The sequence below is a fragment of the Conger conger genome, chromosome 7 (genome assembly GCF_963514075.1).
Source record: "Conger conger chromosome 7, fConCon1.1, whole genome shotgun sequence".
NCBI lineage: Eukaryota > Metazoa > Chordata > Actinopteri > Anguilliformes > Congridae > Conger > Conger conger.
In genome coordinates this window covers 48,826,056-48,843,256 of record NC_083766.1, presented here as the reverse complement: position 1 = coordinate 48,843,256, position 17,201 = coordinate 48,826,056, and the positions used below count along the sequence as shown (strand labels likewise).

The window sequence follows — 17,201 nt, the reverse complement described above, 5'->3', positions numbered from 1 at the left end:
CGGGGGCTTCTCCGCGTAGCTACAAAAATAGCCCTGTGATGCCGGAGTCTCGGGGTGGAAAATTCGCTGCGTCTTTTGGCCGGAGTTGAAAGGAGCGTCGGTTCTAACGAGAGCTGGAAAGTTGTTTGGATGCGAGACATCTGGGCAGGTGCAAGTGGGCTAATGTGTCCGGGCGCCTCACGCGAACGTCGGGCGGGAACGCAGTGACGTTAGCACGGGCGATGTACGCGGTCGATTTCCTGCGGAGTTCGTTGACCCTGGAAACATGAGACCGAAGGCTAATTCCTACTAAAGTCTCTCAGACCATTATGGATGGAGGTCAGCCTAGCTATCGGCTGAGGCAGAAATGGAGTACTTACTGTAACAGCCATTTAAGGAAAAGATAACGTCTTACTCTTCGTAGTGCATAAAAATACTTGCATGTTTTTAATAATTAGCTCAGCTAATAGTGAAATGACCGGGTGGACGTCATTAGCGTTAGCTACACTTAGTATGCAGCCACTGTTGGTGGAGTGGTCAATGCTTTCTGAAAGTGTGTGTGTGTGTGTGAGAATGTGTGTGTGTGTGTGTGTGTGTGTGTGTGCTATACATGGAAACAGTGTGCCGGTTTGTCTCCCGTGTGTACTGCGGCACACACACACAGTTCCTTTGATGGTTTATGGAGGAAATGGTCTCATTCTTGCTGCAGGGCTCTTCTGCTACAAATGATAGGAATGTGTATTGATGCCTGTGTGTGTGTGCATGTGTGTGGGGATGGGGGGTTGCTGGGGGCACATGTGAAAGTGTGCACCACACATTTATGAGGGTTTTCTGGAGGGAAACGAGAAGTCGGGGACTCTGGGATAGGGCAGTCCTCCAGCTCATCTCCTCTGCTCTAAGGCCCATGTCTGTGCACGGTGCCCTGAGGTGCCGTATAAACACAGGAACGGCTCGTCTTTGGCGGTGAAACGCTGAGGCTCACGCTGAGGCTCACGCTGTTATTCTCTTCTTCTGCAGCTGGACCCCCAGACAGTACAGTCCAAGAACTGGCACATGGACGTCATAGAGATGAACGGGGTAAGAGGAAACCCCTTCTGGGGAATGTACATTACTGTAGGGGCTTTATTCACGGGTAATCGCAAGACATTTCTCATCAACAACTATTTCCCCAATGTATAATTATGCACCTGAGTGTACCATACTGTATCACATTTTTTATATATACGTATCCTCTGATGGTGTCTTTCTTCCCGCAGATTAAAGTGGAGTTCTCAATGAAGTTTACCAGTCGGGACCTGAGCTTAAAGAGAACACCATCCAAAAAACAGAGTGGTGTGTTTGGTGTCAAAATCAGCGTGGTGACAAAGTAAGTCCTTTACTGAAACGCAACACCTGACTTCTACCAACCAATTACTGCACCACGAGAAACACAAACACCATGTAGAAGTTCATTATCACATCTGTTTTTTTATTTATTATAATAATATAATATTGTAACTAGTAACAGCTTGTAAGAGGCTGCAGGTTCAAATCCTTGGTGGTATGGTACTGCCAATGTACTAAGGACAAAGTACTCAGACAGACGTATTTAAGTTCATATTTCGTTGAATACAGCAAATTCTGTATATGTGTACAAAATCTTAGGCTGTGGAAATAACTTTGAATAATCAGTTATCTGGCACAGCCTGTAGCGTAGTGGCTAACGTGCATGACTGGGACCCGGCAGGTTTGTGGTTCAAGCCCCGGCGTCACCACGATAAGACCTTCAGCAGCTGTTGGGCCCTTGAGCAAGGCCCTTAACCCCACATTGCTGCCCTGGTGGTGGCTGCCCACTGGTCCGAAGTGACTAGGATGGGCCAAATGTAGGGGGCAAATAACCCCCCATGGATGATGTACTTAACGATAACAATTAAGCAGTGCTAACAAGACCGCTCAGATCTTGAAGGCCCCTCTTGAGTGTGAGTGCCAATGAGTGGCTGGTTTTCTCCCCAGGCGTGAGCGTTCCAAGGTGCCTTACATCGTCCGTCAGTGCATTGAGGAGGTGGAGAAGAGGGGGATCGATGAAGTGGGCATCTACAGGATCTCAGGGGTGGCCACGGACATCCAGGCCCTGAAAGCGGCCTTCGACGCGAGTAAGAGGATCGGGCCGGGGCCTACATTTCTAATGGAGAATATCCTGAGGATTATATCAGCCTGCTGGAACATTACACTCCGATTACATGCTAATGTTCTCGCTGTTTTGCTAATTCGCTGTCTAGCACAGGTAGTCCTGAAAGCTTCGCTTTAGCTATCGCTAAATCTGATACGTTGGCAGGACTGGGTTGGAGCTTCCACCCGTTCCAATGCTAATCTTAGCCACATGATTATTTGAAATGCTTTAACCCTATATACACTAGGAACATTCTTGGAGATTACTGAGAATTATTAGAAACATTTTCAGCAATAGTCCAGTTCTCCTTTCATTTTATTCTCGGCTCATGGTTTATGTTTATGGGTGTTCTGGGCGTTCTACTGAAAGTTAAAAGTGACTTGCTGAACCAGTACTGAAGTTTATCAGCATGTAAAGAGTTGAGAAAAATGTAAACATGCATTGGACACAGGTCTGTTCTGCAGTGCGTCTCTCTGTTCAGAGTTGTACATTTCCCCTCTCCCCCTCTAGGGGCACTATTGTTCACATTTCTAAAAACAGGACAGTTGTGGGAAAGAGCAGGCAGCAAAAGAGTTGTCCAGCTGTCAGCTGCAGTAGCTTTATGGATGTTGGAAGCAGCTCACAGGCAGTAGGAATGCACAAAGAAAAAGAAAACAGAAAAAAAACAGAAGTTAGCGTTAGCGCTCTTGAGAGGATGGCAGCTGGATGCCAGCGATGGTTCTGAGTGCTCCTCTCTTCCCTCCTCAGATACCAAAGACATCCTGGTGATGCTGAGCGACATGGACATCAATGCCATCGCAGGGACCCTGAAGCTGTACTTCCGGGAGCTTCCGGAACCCCTGCTCACGGACCGCCTGTACCCGGCCTTCATGGAGGGGATAGGTATGCCACCATCTCTGACCCTGTGAAACTCCTTCACTTGTACCATTTACTCTGAGAACTAAGCACAATGAAAGGCCTTCAGTATTGGTATGAACTCAGGAATGGTGTTTGGCAGGACATACCCAGAATGCATTATTTAGCGGGCGCCTCTATAAGGCCGACTGCTTTGTGATTAATACGTCCAACCCACTAATTTATAATTGATGTTAAACTTTAATGTGTATATTAAGTACTAATGAAGACTGAGCATTGATTATTTCCGGAGAGTGGCTCGTGAGTGCATAGAAGAGGTCTGAATGGTTTTTGGGAGGGGCGGTTTGTAACACGTGTTGTGTGTGCGTGTGTGTGTTTCCCCCCAGCGCTGTCAGACCCTGCGGCCAAGGAGAACTGCATGATGCACCTCCTGCGCTCCCTTCCCGACCCAAACCTCATCACCTTCCTCTCCCTGCTGGAGCACCTGAAGAGGTGAGGCGCGCTCCAACATCCGGCAACACCGCGGGGTCATTACAATCACTCCTTTTAATCCTCTTCTTCCTCTTCTTTGCTCCTTTTTCTACGCCTACCTCCACACATCTGGAGAGGCTAGAAAAAGTGAAGGCAGGGTAATCGAGAATGTTAATTACGCAAATGGATTGTCCTTACTCCTTCAAACATCAGTTCGAAGCCACGTCAGTTACAGATGTGGCAGATGGGGAGAGGTGGATCCACAGGTTGATCATTTATAAGTCAGGCTTTCCAAAGAAATACTTTTGTAAAGCATGCGCTTGTGTTTCCTTTCTCAAAGGCAAGATTGGGAGGTTCTAACTTTTACTTCAAGTTCCTAGAGGGAACATTTAATGGGTTGGAATGTCCTCAAAGGTGGTGGACCTCGATCGATGTCTGGTTCAGGAGCAAGGAAAATAAAGAAGAGGAGAAAAATAAGAGCCCTGTATCAGGTTCCTTCTCCTTCAGGAGCCCCTCAGCTAAGATGGCAGGAAACCAAAAAATAGAGCAGACCTATTTCTGTTAGGTACAGAGGCTATCAAACCCTGCCCTCAGAGTCCATCAGCAAATCACATCAGGGCTTATTCAGGCAGGGTGTCTTCCTGACAAGTCTGTGGCAAGCTCTGATTGGTCCACAGAGACCCTGTAGTCCAGGTTCAGATCTGTCCCAGCATGGACTCACACCAACCTTCCGTGTCCTCAACTGCTGCAGTGTAGGTTGTATTGAAGTCATATTTTAATGATGAGCTCTGAAGAACAAATTATTGGAGGCTAGCCATATACAGCAATGAATCCTGTTCGTGAAAATTTGTGGTGCATTATAATTTCTACTTCTGTTTTGTCCCGATATGTTAACAGTTACTCGATTTCTGCTGCATATGTACTTTTAGCTCCACAATGTCCTTAGGAGTCATGAGTTTCTGTTGAGCTTTATGGTAAGAATGAACAGTTATAATATGCAGCGGTGGCTAACAATACCCAGCAGACCGTTTTTACTGCCTGTGTAAAACGCAATGTTAGCAGTCATATAAATTCCGTCAGAATGTCAGAGGTTAGCAGAAACCCCCCAAAAATGGCTGACATGTAACAACCTCCCCTTCCACGCCACCCCCCAAGGAGCGGCGTGAACATTATCACCTTCTTTCACATCTCATTAGCGTGCGCTAATAAGCCGTTTCAGGCAAACACCGTGAGCACATCTAACCCGCCGGCGTGAGACTGCCGCATTGTGCTGACACCTGCTGGCTACTTGAGGGAACTACAGTCCACAAACTGAATGGTGCACCTGAACGCTGCAACCAACCAAACTTCATGCGAACTGTAGAATTCAGCTGCTGAGGTCACACAGGGTCCACACAGGGTGTGGGGTTACAATACTCTGTAGATCAGCAGTTATTCATCGCTGAATCAATAACAGCGGTGTCACCGAGAGTCCGCTGGCAGGTGGTCAGCTGAAGGCTTTAATATTGGATCTGCTTACTCCATTACGGCAGAAAGTAGAGATGATCGAGTTTTAGTGATGCTGTTGTTTGACCGCAGGACCATCACCCCTGTAGATTTAGTTCTTTATGGACATCCCTGTGCTGTATGGATGTGTGTTTGGTTTCTCCGACACCGCTCCATTTAATTCGTATTACCTTCCCTTCTCAGTCTGAGGTTGTTTAAGGGTTTTTAAATGTTTTTGTCCCTGTCTGTACAGCTGTGTTAGAGGATTGAGTACGCCCGGTGTGTGAAACATCCTTTTGGGTCCTGGAGCGTAGTCGAAACAAGGTCTGGGGAGTTATGAATGAAAGACCAACATGTCCCCCCCCCCCCCCTCCTCCCCCAGTGTGACAGTCAGAGTTCACGTCTGGAGGAGCCACCAAGCGAGCGGAGATCAAAGACGCCTCTGCTGGGCGGAGAAGCCGATAAAGCTTTAGATTCAAAACGTAAAGAGGAAACTGCACGCCCGCTTTCATCTGTGTGGGCTGCTGGGCTCGTTTTCTCTCTCCCTCTCTCTCTGTGTGTTTGCACATCTGGATGCGCTTAGCGCTGGACTCGGAGGGAGAGCGCTGGCGGAAAGCAAAGCAGGCCGGCCGTGGGCTGTCTCACAGGGGACAGGACACCCATAAACGCACGGACGGGGCGTAGAAGGGGGGCTGCGTTCACTGTGCTCGTGACCCATGGTGTGACTCTGAATTAAAGACCCAAAGTGTGGTGAGGGCACAGCGGTAGCCTGTGTCACAGAGGGGGGGGTTCTCCATGTTTTGAGATGCTGATTCTGGGCAGGCGATGTCTGGTCACATTTGCCACACGTCTACATGGACGTGTGTGTTGTGCACCTGCACTTCTGTCTTGACAGTGAGTCAGAGGGCAGAAGATTTATTTATTGCTTAACTTTTAGCGGCGTCATACGTTTTTCAAGACATATGACGTTTGAAATGCATTGTGACTTCTAGGTCTTTCTATGGGTTTTCTATAGGGTGCCTTTGTCCATAATTTTATTAAATAATTTTATTATTAATGTCCATTTTTATTAAATGAATGTGTACTTACATTATTGAGCTAGCTGGTTTGCTAATCTGTCACTATTAGTTATGTAGTTGTAAAAGGCGCTACCTTCCAGGTGTCACTGAGGGAAGGAAGGTACCTTGGGCCAGCAGCTCTCTTGCTAGTTAGCTTGTGTGCTTGAGAAAAGAAGCTCTGGGCTGTGGAGCAGGTAGCATAGCCTGACTCAGCAAAGGATTCAGTGAACTGGGTGCCATCTCAGATCCAGAGCAACAGCTCTCTGAATAGACAAACTATACACACAAGTAGGTAGTGGCTGTAAGATATTTTTGATTCTTGGCAACTCTTAAAAATGTATTCAATTCAATTGTATTTGTATAGCGCTTTTCACAGATTACCCTTTCAGAGTAACACAGAAGACAATTAAACACATCAGCCCCCAAACAGCATATGAGGTAAACGGCTCCCACAGTGGTGAGAAAAAACCCAGCTATTGGGGCATGCCCAACCTCTGCTGGGCACAAATAAACATTTTAAGAGTTGGAGTTGGTGATGGTCCAACACGTATGGTCAAACGGAAGCACACCTGCCCTTATAGTTTAGCAGACACTCACTTTCCATCTTGACACCGTATTGACACCATTTCCGTCTTGCCAAGCATCCATCTTGCCAGTGGAAGCTTTTTTTTAACTGGCCACCTCTCTTCACAGGGTTGCCGAGAAGGAGCCGATCAACAAGATGTCCCTCCACAACCTGGCCACCGTCTTCGGCCCCACCCTGCTCAGGCCCTCCGAGTCCGAGAGCAGCAAGGGGCACGTCACGCTGGCCTCTGACATCTGGTCACATGACGTCATGGCACAGGTAGGCCTGTTCCTGGAGACTCCTGTTCCTGTGGCCCAAGCCTGTTCCTGGAGTTCTACCATCCTATAGGTTTTCACTCCAACCCTAATTCGACACTGATTCTAATATTTAGCAGCTCAATGAGGTCTCTTGCTGTTGAATGTGCTTTTTTTAGGGTTAGAGTGAAAGCCTGCAGGATTGTAGATGTCCAGGAACAGGGTCGGGCAGTCCTGCTTTAGATTTTAGATTTAGGAGTTCTGGGCCTCCTGTTCACTGAGAGCTGAAAACACCCAGCCATGTCTAATCCAAAAGTGATTCAGGCCCAACGTAAGCCTGTAGCTAGGAGCTGGGAGGTAGGTTGGTTTTGCGTGAAGCCATTGTTGGAGCTCAAGGGTAAAATTGTGCGCTGAGACTGTCGAATGAATGAATGAATGAATAATGGAACAGATATTGAGCTTGCTGAGTGAGGGACCTCACTCTTCCATGTTCTGGTCACTTGGCTTTGATATCAACTGGTCCACAATACTGAAAATACCACATTATCCTCAACAATCCCTTTGGCCAAAAAACGAAACAAGATTATTTCAAACATATTTGATGTAATTATATTTTATAGATGAATAATACGTATGCTGATATTTTATGAGTATGTATTTGGACCTGTGGGAGAGCTCAGAGCTCAGAGAGTGTAGGATTAAGTGCACAAACGTGGTGGTGAGTACCAGGCTGGTGTTTCAGCCAGGCCAGCTGGATCTTCAGGAGTAAACAGGAAGCCACTCCGCCACCACTGCCCAAACTTAAACAGGAATCCCATCCTCCAAAATACACGGAAAGAGAAATAAACATTTCAAAAATTCATCATCTGCTTTTTGAAGGAGATTTATTTTCTTCTGGGTTTTGTTTGACCTGTTCATTAGAGGTTCCAGATCCTGAAGGATAAATAAGCCTGACCTGTCAGCTTGCAGCGAACCTTGGCACAGGTTAAACTCCAGGCACATCTATAATCAAGCAGCCTTTTGGTGAACCCAAATTTGGTTAAACCCAGCCTCTACTTTCACTGAGAGACGGGCCTAAAGTTTGTAACGGAACAAAGGAACATTTTGGCAACTGCAGGAAGATGATAGCACAGTGTGTGTGTGGATTACAAAATAGGGTCCTCTTATACAGTCTGCGGCATAGAACATCAACTCCCCAGAGTGTATGTCAACAGGCTTTGCCCTTATTAGATGGCTGTACAGCTCAACTTGTTACAAGATGTTTCTGGAATTTAGCACACTGCGGCATAAGCTCCACAGGTTGTGGGACGTGAGGTGGCATCAAAGCAGTCAGGTCTTCAGTTCTGTTTAGAGTGCAAACAAATAATTTACATTTGTTTGGTCTGAACGATCCCAGACTGCGCTTCTTGTGCATAGTCTAAAGGAAACTCCACAGGCCCTAGAGTGGACTGTTTGCGTTCCTCTGGGTCAGCAGCGGGTCAGCACGATCTGTAGAGTGAATTAAAGGTTTTCTGTTGTCCTTTCCGTCGTAGCGATAGGCCATCAGACACATTTTTATTTTTAAATCCTGCCGCTGAGCCGGCTGACGTGACTGCCTGCCTGGAGTCTGGAGGCAGATGTGGTCCGCAGTCGTGAGAACCTGCCCTCGCTCGCCTGTCCGCCGACTGGGCACCGAGCCGGACAGCCTGCTTCCCAGGCCGACCACGGAAGCCAAGGCTGTTCCGGAAAAAAAACGGCGACCGCCAGGGAAACTTGCGTTTACCAGGTCGTTATGTCTCGGTGAACGTCTCGCTTGTGTACCACTGGTTTATATCAAGTTATTCTTCTTCACAACAACCGTTTGACCCTTTATCCCTTGTTTATACAAATATCAGTAGTCATGATAAAAAGTTTAGGTCTGCCAGTCAGTGCTGCTTTTTCTTCTCCAGACATTATGCCCCAGCATGTAGCACCCGCTTGTTAATTCACTTTAATTCAAATCTGGGATTTTGCATTTGGTTCTCAGGTCTATTTTTAGAAAATACATGCATAAGTAGGGAGAAGAGCAGCTCAGTTAATCAAGGATGATCCCATTCTTGCCGCAGTATCTGCTATTTATTTGTGTCTCAGCGGTTAAATGCGTAATTTATATGACTTATTAGTCATAGAGCCCAGACACACTTCCTGGGCCTATGTTGGCTGCTCTTTGAAAGGAAACCATAAAAACCTGTAGACACTGGCCCTCTGGGAATTTGAGACCCCTGCTATTCTGTTTTGTGTGGTGCCTGTTTTTGTCAGAGTGGTATGACTATATGTTGTGGTTCATAGTTTGCAGGTTATGGATGCCATTACCATATGATGTGGTCCTTGTCCTTTTCATTAGGGATGGTATGTCAGGTATGATGTGGTCCTTGTGTTAGATTCGGGATGGTATATAATGTGGCCTACAGTTTGCAGGTTATGGATGGCATGACCATAGTTATGGTCCTTATTCTAGGTTAGGGTATGATATAGTCCTTGTGCTAGGTTAGGTTAGGGATGGCTTGACCAAATGATGTGGTCCTTGTATTAGATTCTGGATGGTATGACTATATAATGTGGTGTACAGTTTGCAGGTAATGGATGGCATGACCATAGTTATTCCTTATTCTGGGTTAGGTTAGGTTAGGTTAGGTTAGGGATGGCTTGACCAGATGGTGTGGTCCTTGTGTTAGGTTGAGGGATGGTATGACTGGTATATCTGAGTGATTTTCAATGTCTCTCCTCTCCTCCCCACTCCCAGGTCCAGGTGCTCCTGTACTACTTACAGCACCCGCCCATCTCCTTCACAGAGCTGAAGCGGAACACCCTCTACTTCTCCACCGACGTGTAGCCCCAGCCCCAGCACGCCGACCGTCGCTAGGAGACTCCGTCCCAGCACGCCATTTTAACTGTCCATCGCCAACCAGAGACTGAAAAAATACACCCACAAAAAGAAAAAGAAAAACAGTCGAACAGAAGCCACTGTGCTCCCTCTCCGTTCCTTAGCCATGTCCTGTGTGTCCCCTGTGAGGAGAGGGACGGACCCTCGTCCGTCTGCTGAAGGTTGGCCAAAAGCGACAGACGTCTCTCACCACTGTACAGCCCCCCCCCCCAATGTCCCCCCTGTCCAGACATAACGTACATACATACGCGCGTACGTACGCACACATGCTGCCCAAAAGCACCTGCGGTCCTGTTCCAGAAGAGGCTCGGAGAGAGAGGGAGGACAAAGGTCATCCTGTACACCGTGAGCGCCACCCGGGACAGACTTGTGTCGATTCCCAAGACCTCTGTGCATTAGACTTGTTTTCGGTTTTATGCCTCCATTTTGAAATAGGGTACAGGTCTCCGTCCCAAAGTCCTGCAGCTCCCTCCAGAACACCCCCCCAGCCCCCACCCCTGGTGAGTATGTCGGGGGGGAAAGGGGGGCACCCCCTAATCCGACTGCATTGTGGCGTCATGGTAACATAACTGAAAAAGCAGGGGTGTAAGTCCAGCAGTAGAGCGAGAGCGTGTGTGCATGTGTGTGTGTGTGCGCGTCGTGACCGTTTGCGTAGCGTGGTGGTGTTTGACCGGTTTGTGATTCCAGAATGTTCTGTTACTCGAGTCTTGTTTTGGTTTTTTTGTTGTCGTTTTATTTCTCTTTTCTCCAGAGGCATTCCAGAAATGGCATCTACATATTTTATAAATATTATTGTTTGATAGTTTATCTTTTGATTTCCTCTGCTTTTGTGCATGTGATTTGAGGAGGGTTGTGCGTGCACGGGGAGAGGAGCCGCACTCGGTGGGTTTCCCACGGCCACTGGCTCTGCGCTAACGTTAGCATCCCAGTCCGGAGCGCTGCCCTCCTATGTGGAGTCCAGGCCAAATTTGCCCTATTTATTATAAATATATATATTACGTGTGCCTGTACAGTCCAGTACATCTATAGAACTACTCTGCGGAGTCGATTGTTTGAAGTTTATCAGGTAGTGTTGTTTTTTTAGTTCCGTTTCTTCTTTGCAGTCAATGTTGACTGAGCTGTACTGTAATAACATGGACAAAAAAAAAAAATGTAAAACTCACAAAAAAAAAAAAACTATGTACAAATTCTGACAGTCAATTTCATTTGAAAATCGGAATGGAAACCTTAAACAGAGGTTGTGAAATATTGACTTTTAATGAAATATGGAAAATGTTGCTTCTTTAAAAAAAAAAAAAAAAAAAGTCAAGCCAGTTCTGTGTATGACGGCATTCTTGTGTAATTATGGGATGATTTGTGTAAATGCCCTTGTTGCATGTGCGGCTTGTCATTCGTCAGGCTGGGTAACACAGAGCTTTCTGCTGTTTCCCTGACATCCAGGCAAATCCAACCTTTCTGCTATCAAGCCCGCAACATATCTTAAAAATAAGCACTGTTAGATGAGTACTATTTGATATTTTTAATATAAGATTAAAGAAAAAAAATCAAAAACGTGTATTTTGCTTCCATTAGGAAGAAATTGAGTACATACTGTATTAACAATAAGGGTTTAATGTTGATGTGAACTTTTTTTCTTTTTTAGGAAAATAAAATAAAAGTGCACCAAATGGCTGTTTTGGTCATGGTTTTTGTGGAGACTGTATTTGGTGTCCTTTAAATATGGTTTTAAAGGTTGTTGTGAACACACTGCAGCAAGCATTAATACATTTTATAATAATTATGAATAGAATTCATTCATCCATCCATTATCTTAACCCGCTTATCCTGAACAGGGTTGCAGGGGGGCTGGAGCCTATCCCAGCATACATTGGGCGAAAGGCAGGAATACACCCTGGACAGGTCACCAGTCCATCGCAGGGCACACACACCATTCACTCACACACTCATACCTATGGGCAATTTTGACTCTCCAATCAGCCTAACCTGCATGTCTTTGGAAATGATAAGCAAAGCAAAGAAGGCTGTGTACAAAATACAGGTAACTAGCAATACTGTATGCTCAAAAAACAGGAACTCATCATTATTCACACCTAATATTTTAATTTCATCCAACAAAAACAAATCTGCAAAGTTGAACTCAATCTTCATCTTTATCCAAGGGGTAAATGATTTTGGAGGGGCACTGTAGTTCAGAACTTTGTTTAATAACCACAAATGGCAAGAAAGTTGAGTTATAAAATGTTATTGCCATTACAATAACTTGTTTAATACACTCATTGATTTTACAATATTGAACAAATCATTTGAAAAATCCATATTTTATACCACAGCTCTCGAGGGGCACGGTCCAGCAGGGCAGGGTTTATGCACATATATGGTAAACTCCAAGAGCTGAGTTTGATCAAAGAAACTGACTTGATTTAATTATGGCTCAGAGGCTTCCCATGAGTAGAAGCCTTGTTTCTATATACAGTCCTTCGTGACAACACACAACATCAGTCAAGAGCCTTCTGGTCCCTGTAGTACAGGGGTGTCCAATCTTAGCTGAAAAGGGCCGGTGTGGGTGCAGGCTTTTTTTTTTTTTTTAGCCCCAATTCGATATACCAGGGTCTTCACTGAAGACCGTGATGCGTTAATCCATTGAATCAGTGTTGTCAGTACTGGGATGAAACAAACATGATGCACCCACACTGACCCTTTTTGGACACCCCTGCTATAGGTAGTCCATCCATACACTATACACAATCCCTTCGTCGCCATCAATTCTGGCTAAGAGTCAAAGAGTCCCGTGGTGGTGATCATCGTAGGTAGTATTCTATTGCAGCAGAAAAGGCCGCAAAACCTCCACAGCCAAGCACTCCAGCCTTGAGCCCAGCTGAAGGAAAAGAAGCCATTTTCTTCGGTTAAAACATTTCCGCATACTGATTAGCACACCTATCAGTTCATTTGTTAGTGTTATATCACTTGAGTAATCTTAACCATTGCAGTAAGACTTTTCTCCACACTCTATTGTCTAAATTGAAATACTGAGCTCTGTATTCCTGGATTGTTCCAGTATATAAATGTAAATGTAAGAACACCATTGGAAATCCAAATCATATTTGCCATTTCAATCACTGCAACATCCCACATCCTTCAAGAGAAAGGGTGTGTGGGGTGGGACTGAACCCACAGGACTCCTGGCTCTGAGAGGCACTACTCGTCCAAGCACTGGTGTTTTCACTGTGTGTAATGATAAATGGACTGCATTTATATAGCACTTTTATCCAAAGTGCTTTACAATTGATGCCTCTCATTCACACATCAACAGCAAATGTCGATCCTCTCTGAAAGAACTGCTTTGAACAAAGAAAAAAGAAGACAAAGAAAATAAGAAGCCTACCTCTCAATCCGATTGCTCCCCCAGTTACACAGCCACTGTAAACAGCATTTTTCCAGTCAGACTTGCCTCGGTGCTGAAAAGCAAACAAATCTGGTTGTGAGGAATACAACAGATCTATTTGCCTAGAAATTGTGCAGTGTTGCACATAACTTCACTGCAGCTGAATTCCCTGTATGTAAACTTGGTCAGACGAAACAAGGTTGTTTCACGACATTCGCCCAGTGTACCCAGAACATTAAACCTTTCAAAAACAGAGAGAGGAACAGAGTGAACATAAACCACACTACTGCCATCTACTGAGGCTTTCTGAATAACACTGGGAACTTGTGGCTGTTCTCTGCAACGCACTAGAGAACGTGGGATGTGGAATTTATTACAATACTGAATAAAAATTGTGATTCTAAATTGGGTGATACTTATTGGATATGAAGTTTCATACGTCTCAAAACAAATCTTCTACAGTAATTATAAACACAGGTTCTGTGAGTGGCTATATGGCACCATAGGTCTGGTCTTCAACTATTAGATAGAAAGTAGCAGATTTTTTTTTCTTTGGCAGGAGTTAACACTTTAGCACAGCACCAGGGATAATGTCAATGTATAACTCGAACTTGAAAAAAATGCGACAGAGGCCATTTGCATTGAAAACTAGAGTAAACTGCATACTTTCTAAATTATTCAAGGGCACGGATATAAAATTAGGACACTGGTCCAATGGGGTACATTACATTATTGGCATTTGGCAGACACTCTGGATAAGACGTACAGTTGATTAAGCTAAGCAGGAGACAATCCTCCCCTGGAGCAGAGCAGGGTTGAGGGCCTTGCTCAAGGCCCAACGGCTGTGCGGATCTTATTGTGGCTATTATTGTGGAAATCCAAATCATATTTGCCATTTCAATCACTGCAACATCCCACATCCTTCAAGAGAAAGGGTGTGTGGGGATTGGAACCACCGACCTTGGGTGTCCCAGTCATTTACCTTAACCACTACGCTACAGGCCGCCCCTGTATAGGCAATTGCAATTGGCCACAACAAGATGTCGTTCTGGGTGAGCACTTCATTAGATTTCATTAGTAGTAAATTAAGTAAATGAAGTGCAAAATGTAAAAAATTCCGGAACAACTATTCCTGACCTGGGAGGGATCGGTCTGAAAGATGATGTTGTAGCGACATAAAACTAAGAACCCGGCAGGTGGCGCCAAAGGACCATAATTTATTCTGAAACATCGACATTGTTCAGCCAAATGTGTCTATCATATCGTCTACACATAATTATCCAATGAAGTTTAAATACAACTCTAATCAGAATTACTTGTAACGTTTCATACTGAATACATAGAGCTATTTACAGCATTTATTTTATCCAGGCTACCGTGTCTCATTCAGATATAAGCAGAGCTTTACAACTTACTGATTCAATCAAGCACTCGGTGCAAGAAAACATCGCGCCCACAATAGCAAAATTTTTGGCATACGACATGCCCCTTTGTCCCATGTCTCTCAGCACTTCTCTAGCTGTCGGTGTCTTCAATGGATCCTTGGGGTCGAATCCGACGTTCATATCGATGCCTGCAGTAAACACACCAAACGCGCCTCCCAGGACAAACCCTGTGGGAAAACACAACGACGATTGTCGTGATTACGAACGGATTTCAGTGTTTGACAGCTCACCGACTGTTATTAATGTGTCTATCTACGGAGTCTATTAGCAAACTTTGGCAAATAGCACGGGGACGTTCAGAAAGTGGAGTCAGAGGCACACATTCGTATTCATCTGCCAGTAGCTTAGCGAACGTTAGCTAGCTATGTGTGACCCATTCAGGCAATGAGACATCATTACCAACAACTCACAAACAGCGAGTTAGCCACTAAGAAAGCATTATAGAAAGCCAAGTTCGTGTAACAATACGTAGGCGGTGATTTAGGTGGCTATGCTAGCGTGCTTTTATATTATGTTATTGCAAGCCCTAGAGCAAGCAAGCTAAACGTTAGCTAGCTACATTGCCCAACTAATTATCAGTAGTTAGCTAACGTTTGCCACACGGAGTATAGTGCAGGAATGTCGCTAATTACCAAATGATGTTTAGTAAGATAGCCAAATACCAGTTTTCAGCACAAATAGCTAACGTTAACTTACCCCCTACACAGGCTAACACTGCTTTGAAAGCACAGCTCTCCATCCCCCGTTCGATCATCTTCTGCTCATCAGTCTTATGGGGGGTCGGAAGGCCACCCATTACGGTGGGGTTTAGCTCCTTTATTTGTCTTTTTTCTCCGATTAGGTGTTCCATGATGGTACTGTACTGAAATGGGGTAAGCCCATGGCTCGAATCAGTCGAGACTGAGCCCGACATCGAACCATCAGCGTTGTCTGTGGACGCCGCCATGATGGAATTAGCGACTAGTGTGTCGTAAGTAAAGTTAATAGGTGTGTAACGAATATAAGTTTCGCCAAAATGCAACGAGCAAACGCTTGTACTTCTTCGAATATTTTAACGGTAAAGCTGTGTTCCGTCATTGTTAGTTATTGTTCAGAAATTTACTAAATTACGGCAATTAGAAATAGCTCGTTTTATTGGTGTACTTTCAAGGTTACGTTGTACAAAGCGAAAAATATTACATCTTCTTGTCGGTTGCAGCAGATTCGACAAAAAGCTCAAGCAAGATTTATCTAGTTGACCTTGTGTGTCAAAATATACTGTTCCGTGGTCAAAACCGCAGGCTGTCAACAAAGTTCAGTTTTATTTTAGTTTTCAGTCCAAACCATGACTTTTGTCATACCGTTTTCATTTGCCATCTCCAAAGCTTAAAAGCAGTGGGCTGGCTACCATTCTTATAAGTGTAGTCTACAGTCAGCGGTTACAGCTAGTTAGTTAGCAGTGTTAGCTATCTAGCTAACCTAACATATTCATAGAACGTTAACAAAGTAATGGGATTTATTTATTTATTTGTTTGTTTATTTATTTATGGCAATGCACGTTCATCAACATTTCAGTGTCCACATCAATGTAAATGTGCCAGTGAGTTGATTGATTGATAGACTATTGATAAACTATTGATAGATTATATCACTAGACCTTATCCATATCCATAGTAAAATTATCCAGGAAAAAAACCACAATAAAATCATGAGATTTAATGAGCTAATTTCCATCCGCGGTACCTGGATTGGTTAAAACAAATTAAGGACCTCATATCAATACATATACAAATATGACAGTACAATACAATCAATAAATACATTATGACAATTACAAAAATATATAAAAACAATACAAATATTGCAACTTGATTGCAAGTTTGGTTTGCTTTAAGCCATATAATATAAGCCAAATACAATTTTAAACAACATTTGTCATACCAGTTTAACATTTTTGATATCATAGCAATCATGTTATAAACAGTCATCAAAAGCAATAATGTTAAATTCCATCACTAATTTCATTGCTGAAACTACACGTCCCATGAGTCTTCAGAGTTGCTGCAGTAACCTCGCGTGCACCCTCTGGTGGAATAATCAGATCCTACTTTGCTAGTCAGCATCGCGACGTACTGTACATCAGCAACCGTGAACAGGTGAGAAGAAAGGTGGTTATTTCCCTTTACTTACGAAGAGTTTCCATTATTTGCGGACTAAATAGTTGTAAGAAAACGGCAAATCTCGTGTCTTTAAGGTATGCTAGCTTCTCACACCGGCATTATTTTTCTTAGCTTGTCATAACATGTGATGAGTAAGCTGACTGGCGGGAGTTCACTTCGTTTACCAGTAACGTTAACAGCTTGCGTAGCTCGTTAATTGCTTGGCATTTTCAAATATTGTTTTCGGTGACCACTGCTATCTGTCTGATTCTGTAACCTAACATGTTTAAAAACCGTGACATTTCAGTTACGCTTTGGAGTTCGCTGGTTCGCCGAGCCGGCGACGGAAAACACTGCAGTACAGGTTTCTGTCATAATTATGTTGTCAGGCAGTAAGATACAGAGTCATCAGTTCTGCCACTGTTGTAACTGTACTGGGTAGATGCGCTGGTGGTTTTATTCGTCTCTTACTTGTCATTGAAATGACACATACGTGTATTACCTTGTTATGAGTTAAT

The 17,201-nt window shown here is 44.4% G+C and overlaps 3 protein-coding genes across 6 annotated transcripts in view; 2 read left to right on the top strand and 1 right to left on the bottom strand.

Annotated features, from left to right (window-relative positions):
• abr (ABR activator of RhoGEF and GTPase) overlaps positions 1 to 11,385 on the top strand; it is a 187,923-nt gene extending 176,538 nt beyond the window's left edge. For all 4 annotated transcript variants that reach the window (XM_061250409.1, XM_061250411.1, XM_061250412.1 and 1 more), the window contains 7 exons: positions 997 to 1,056; positions 1,236 to 1,345; positions 1,972 to 2,111; positions 2,876 to 3,010; positions 3,370 to 3,475; positions 6,691 to 6,841; positions 9,578 to 11,385. In XM_061250409.1, coding sequence (XP_061106393.1) covers positions 997 to 1,056; positions 1,236 to 1,345; positions 1,972 to 2,111; positions 2,876 to 3,010; positions 3,370 to 3,475; positions 6,691 to 6,841; positions 9,578 to 9,667 — 792 coding nt within the window. In that variant the 3' untranslated portion in view covers positions 9,668 to 11,385. The remainder of the gene's footprint in view (positions 1 to 996; positions 1,057 to 1,235; positions 1,346 to 1,971; positions 2,112 to 2,875; positions 3,011 to 3,369; positions 3,476 to 6,690; positions 6,842 to 9,577) is intronic.
• A 413-nt stretch (positions 11,386 to 11,798) lies between these two features.
• On the bottom strand, positions 11,799 to 15,529 carry timm22 (translocase of inner mitochondrial membrane 22 homolog (yeast)). Its single transcript, XM_061249867.1, has 4 exons — positions 15,242 to 15,529; positions 14,516 to 14,712; positions 13,101 to 13,173; positions 11,799 to 12,593 (listed from the first exon to the last, which is right to left on the bottom strand). The coding sequence occupies exons 1-4, from the start codon at positions 15,489 to 15,491 to the stop codon at positions 12,517 to 12,519; spliced, it is 597 nt and encodes a 198-aa protein (XP_061105851.1). The 5' UTR covers positions 15,492 to 15,529; the 3' UTR covers positions 11,799 to 12,516.
• Positions 15,530 to 16,638: 1,109 nt separating this feature from the next.
• Positions 16,639 to 17,201, top strand: part of specc1 (sperm antigen with calponin homology and coiled-coil domains 1) — a 124,091-nt gene continuing 123,528 nt past the window's right edge. The window contains exon 1 of the mRNA XM_061247333.1: positions 16,639 to 16,680. The gene's annotated coding sequence lies outside the window, so the exon portion shown is untranslated. The remainder of the gene's footprint in view (positions 16,681 to 17,201) is intronic.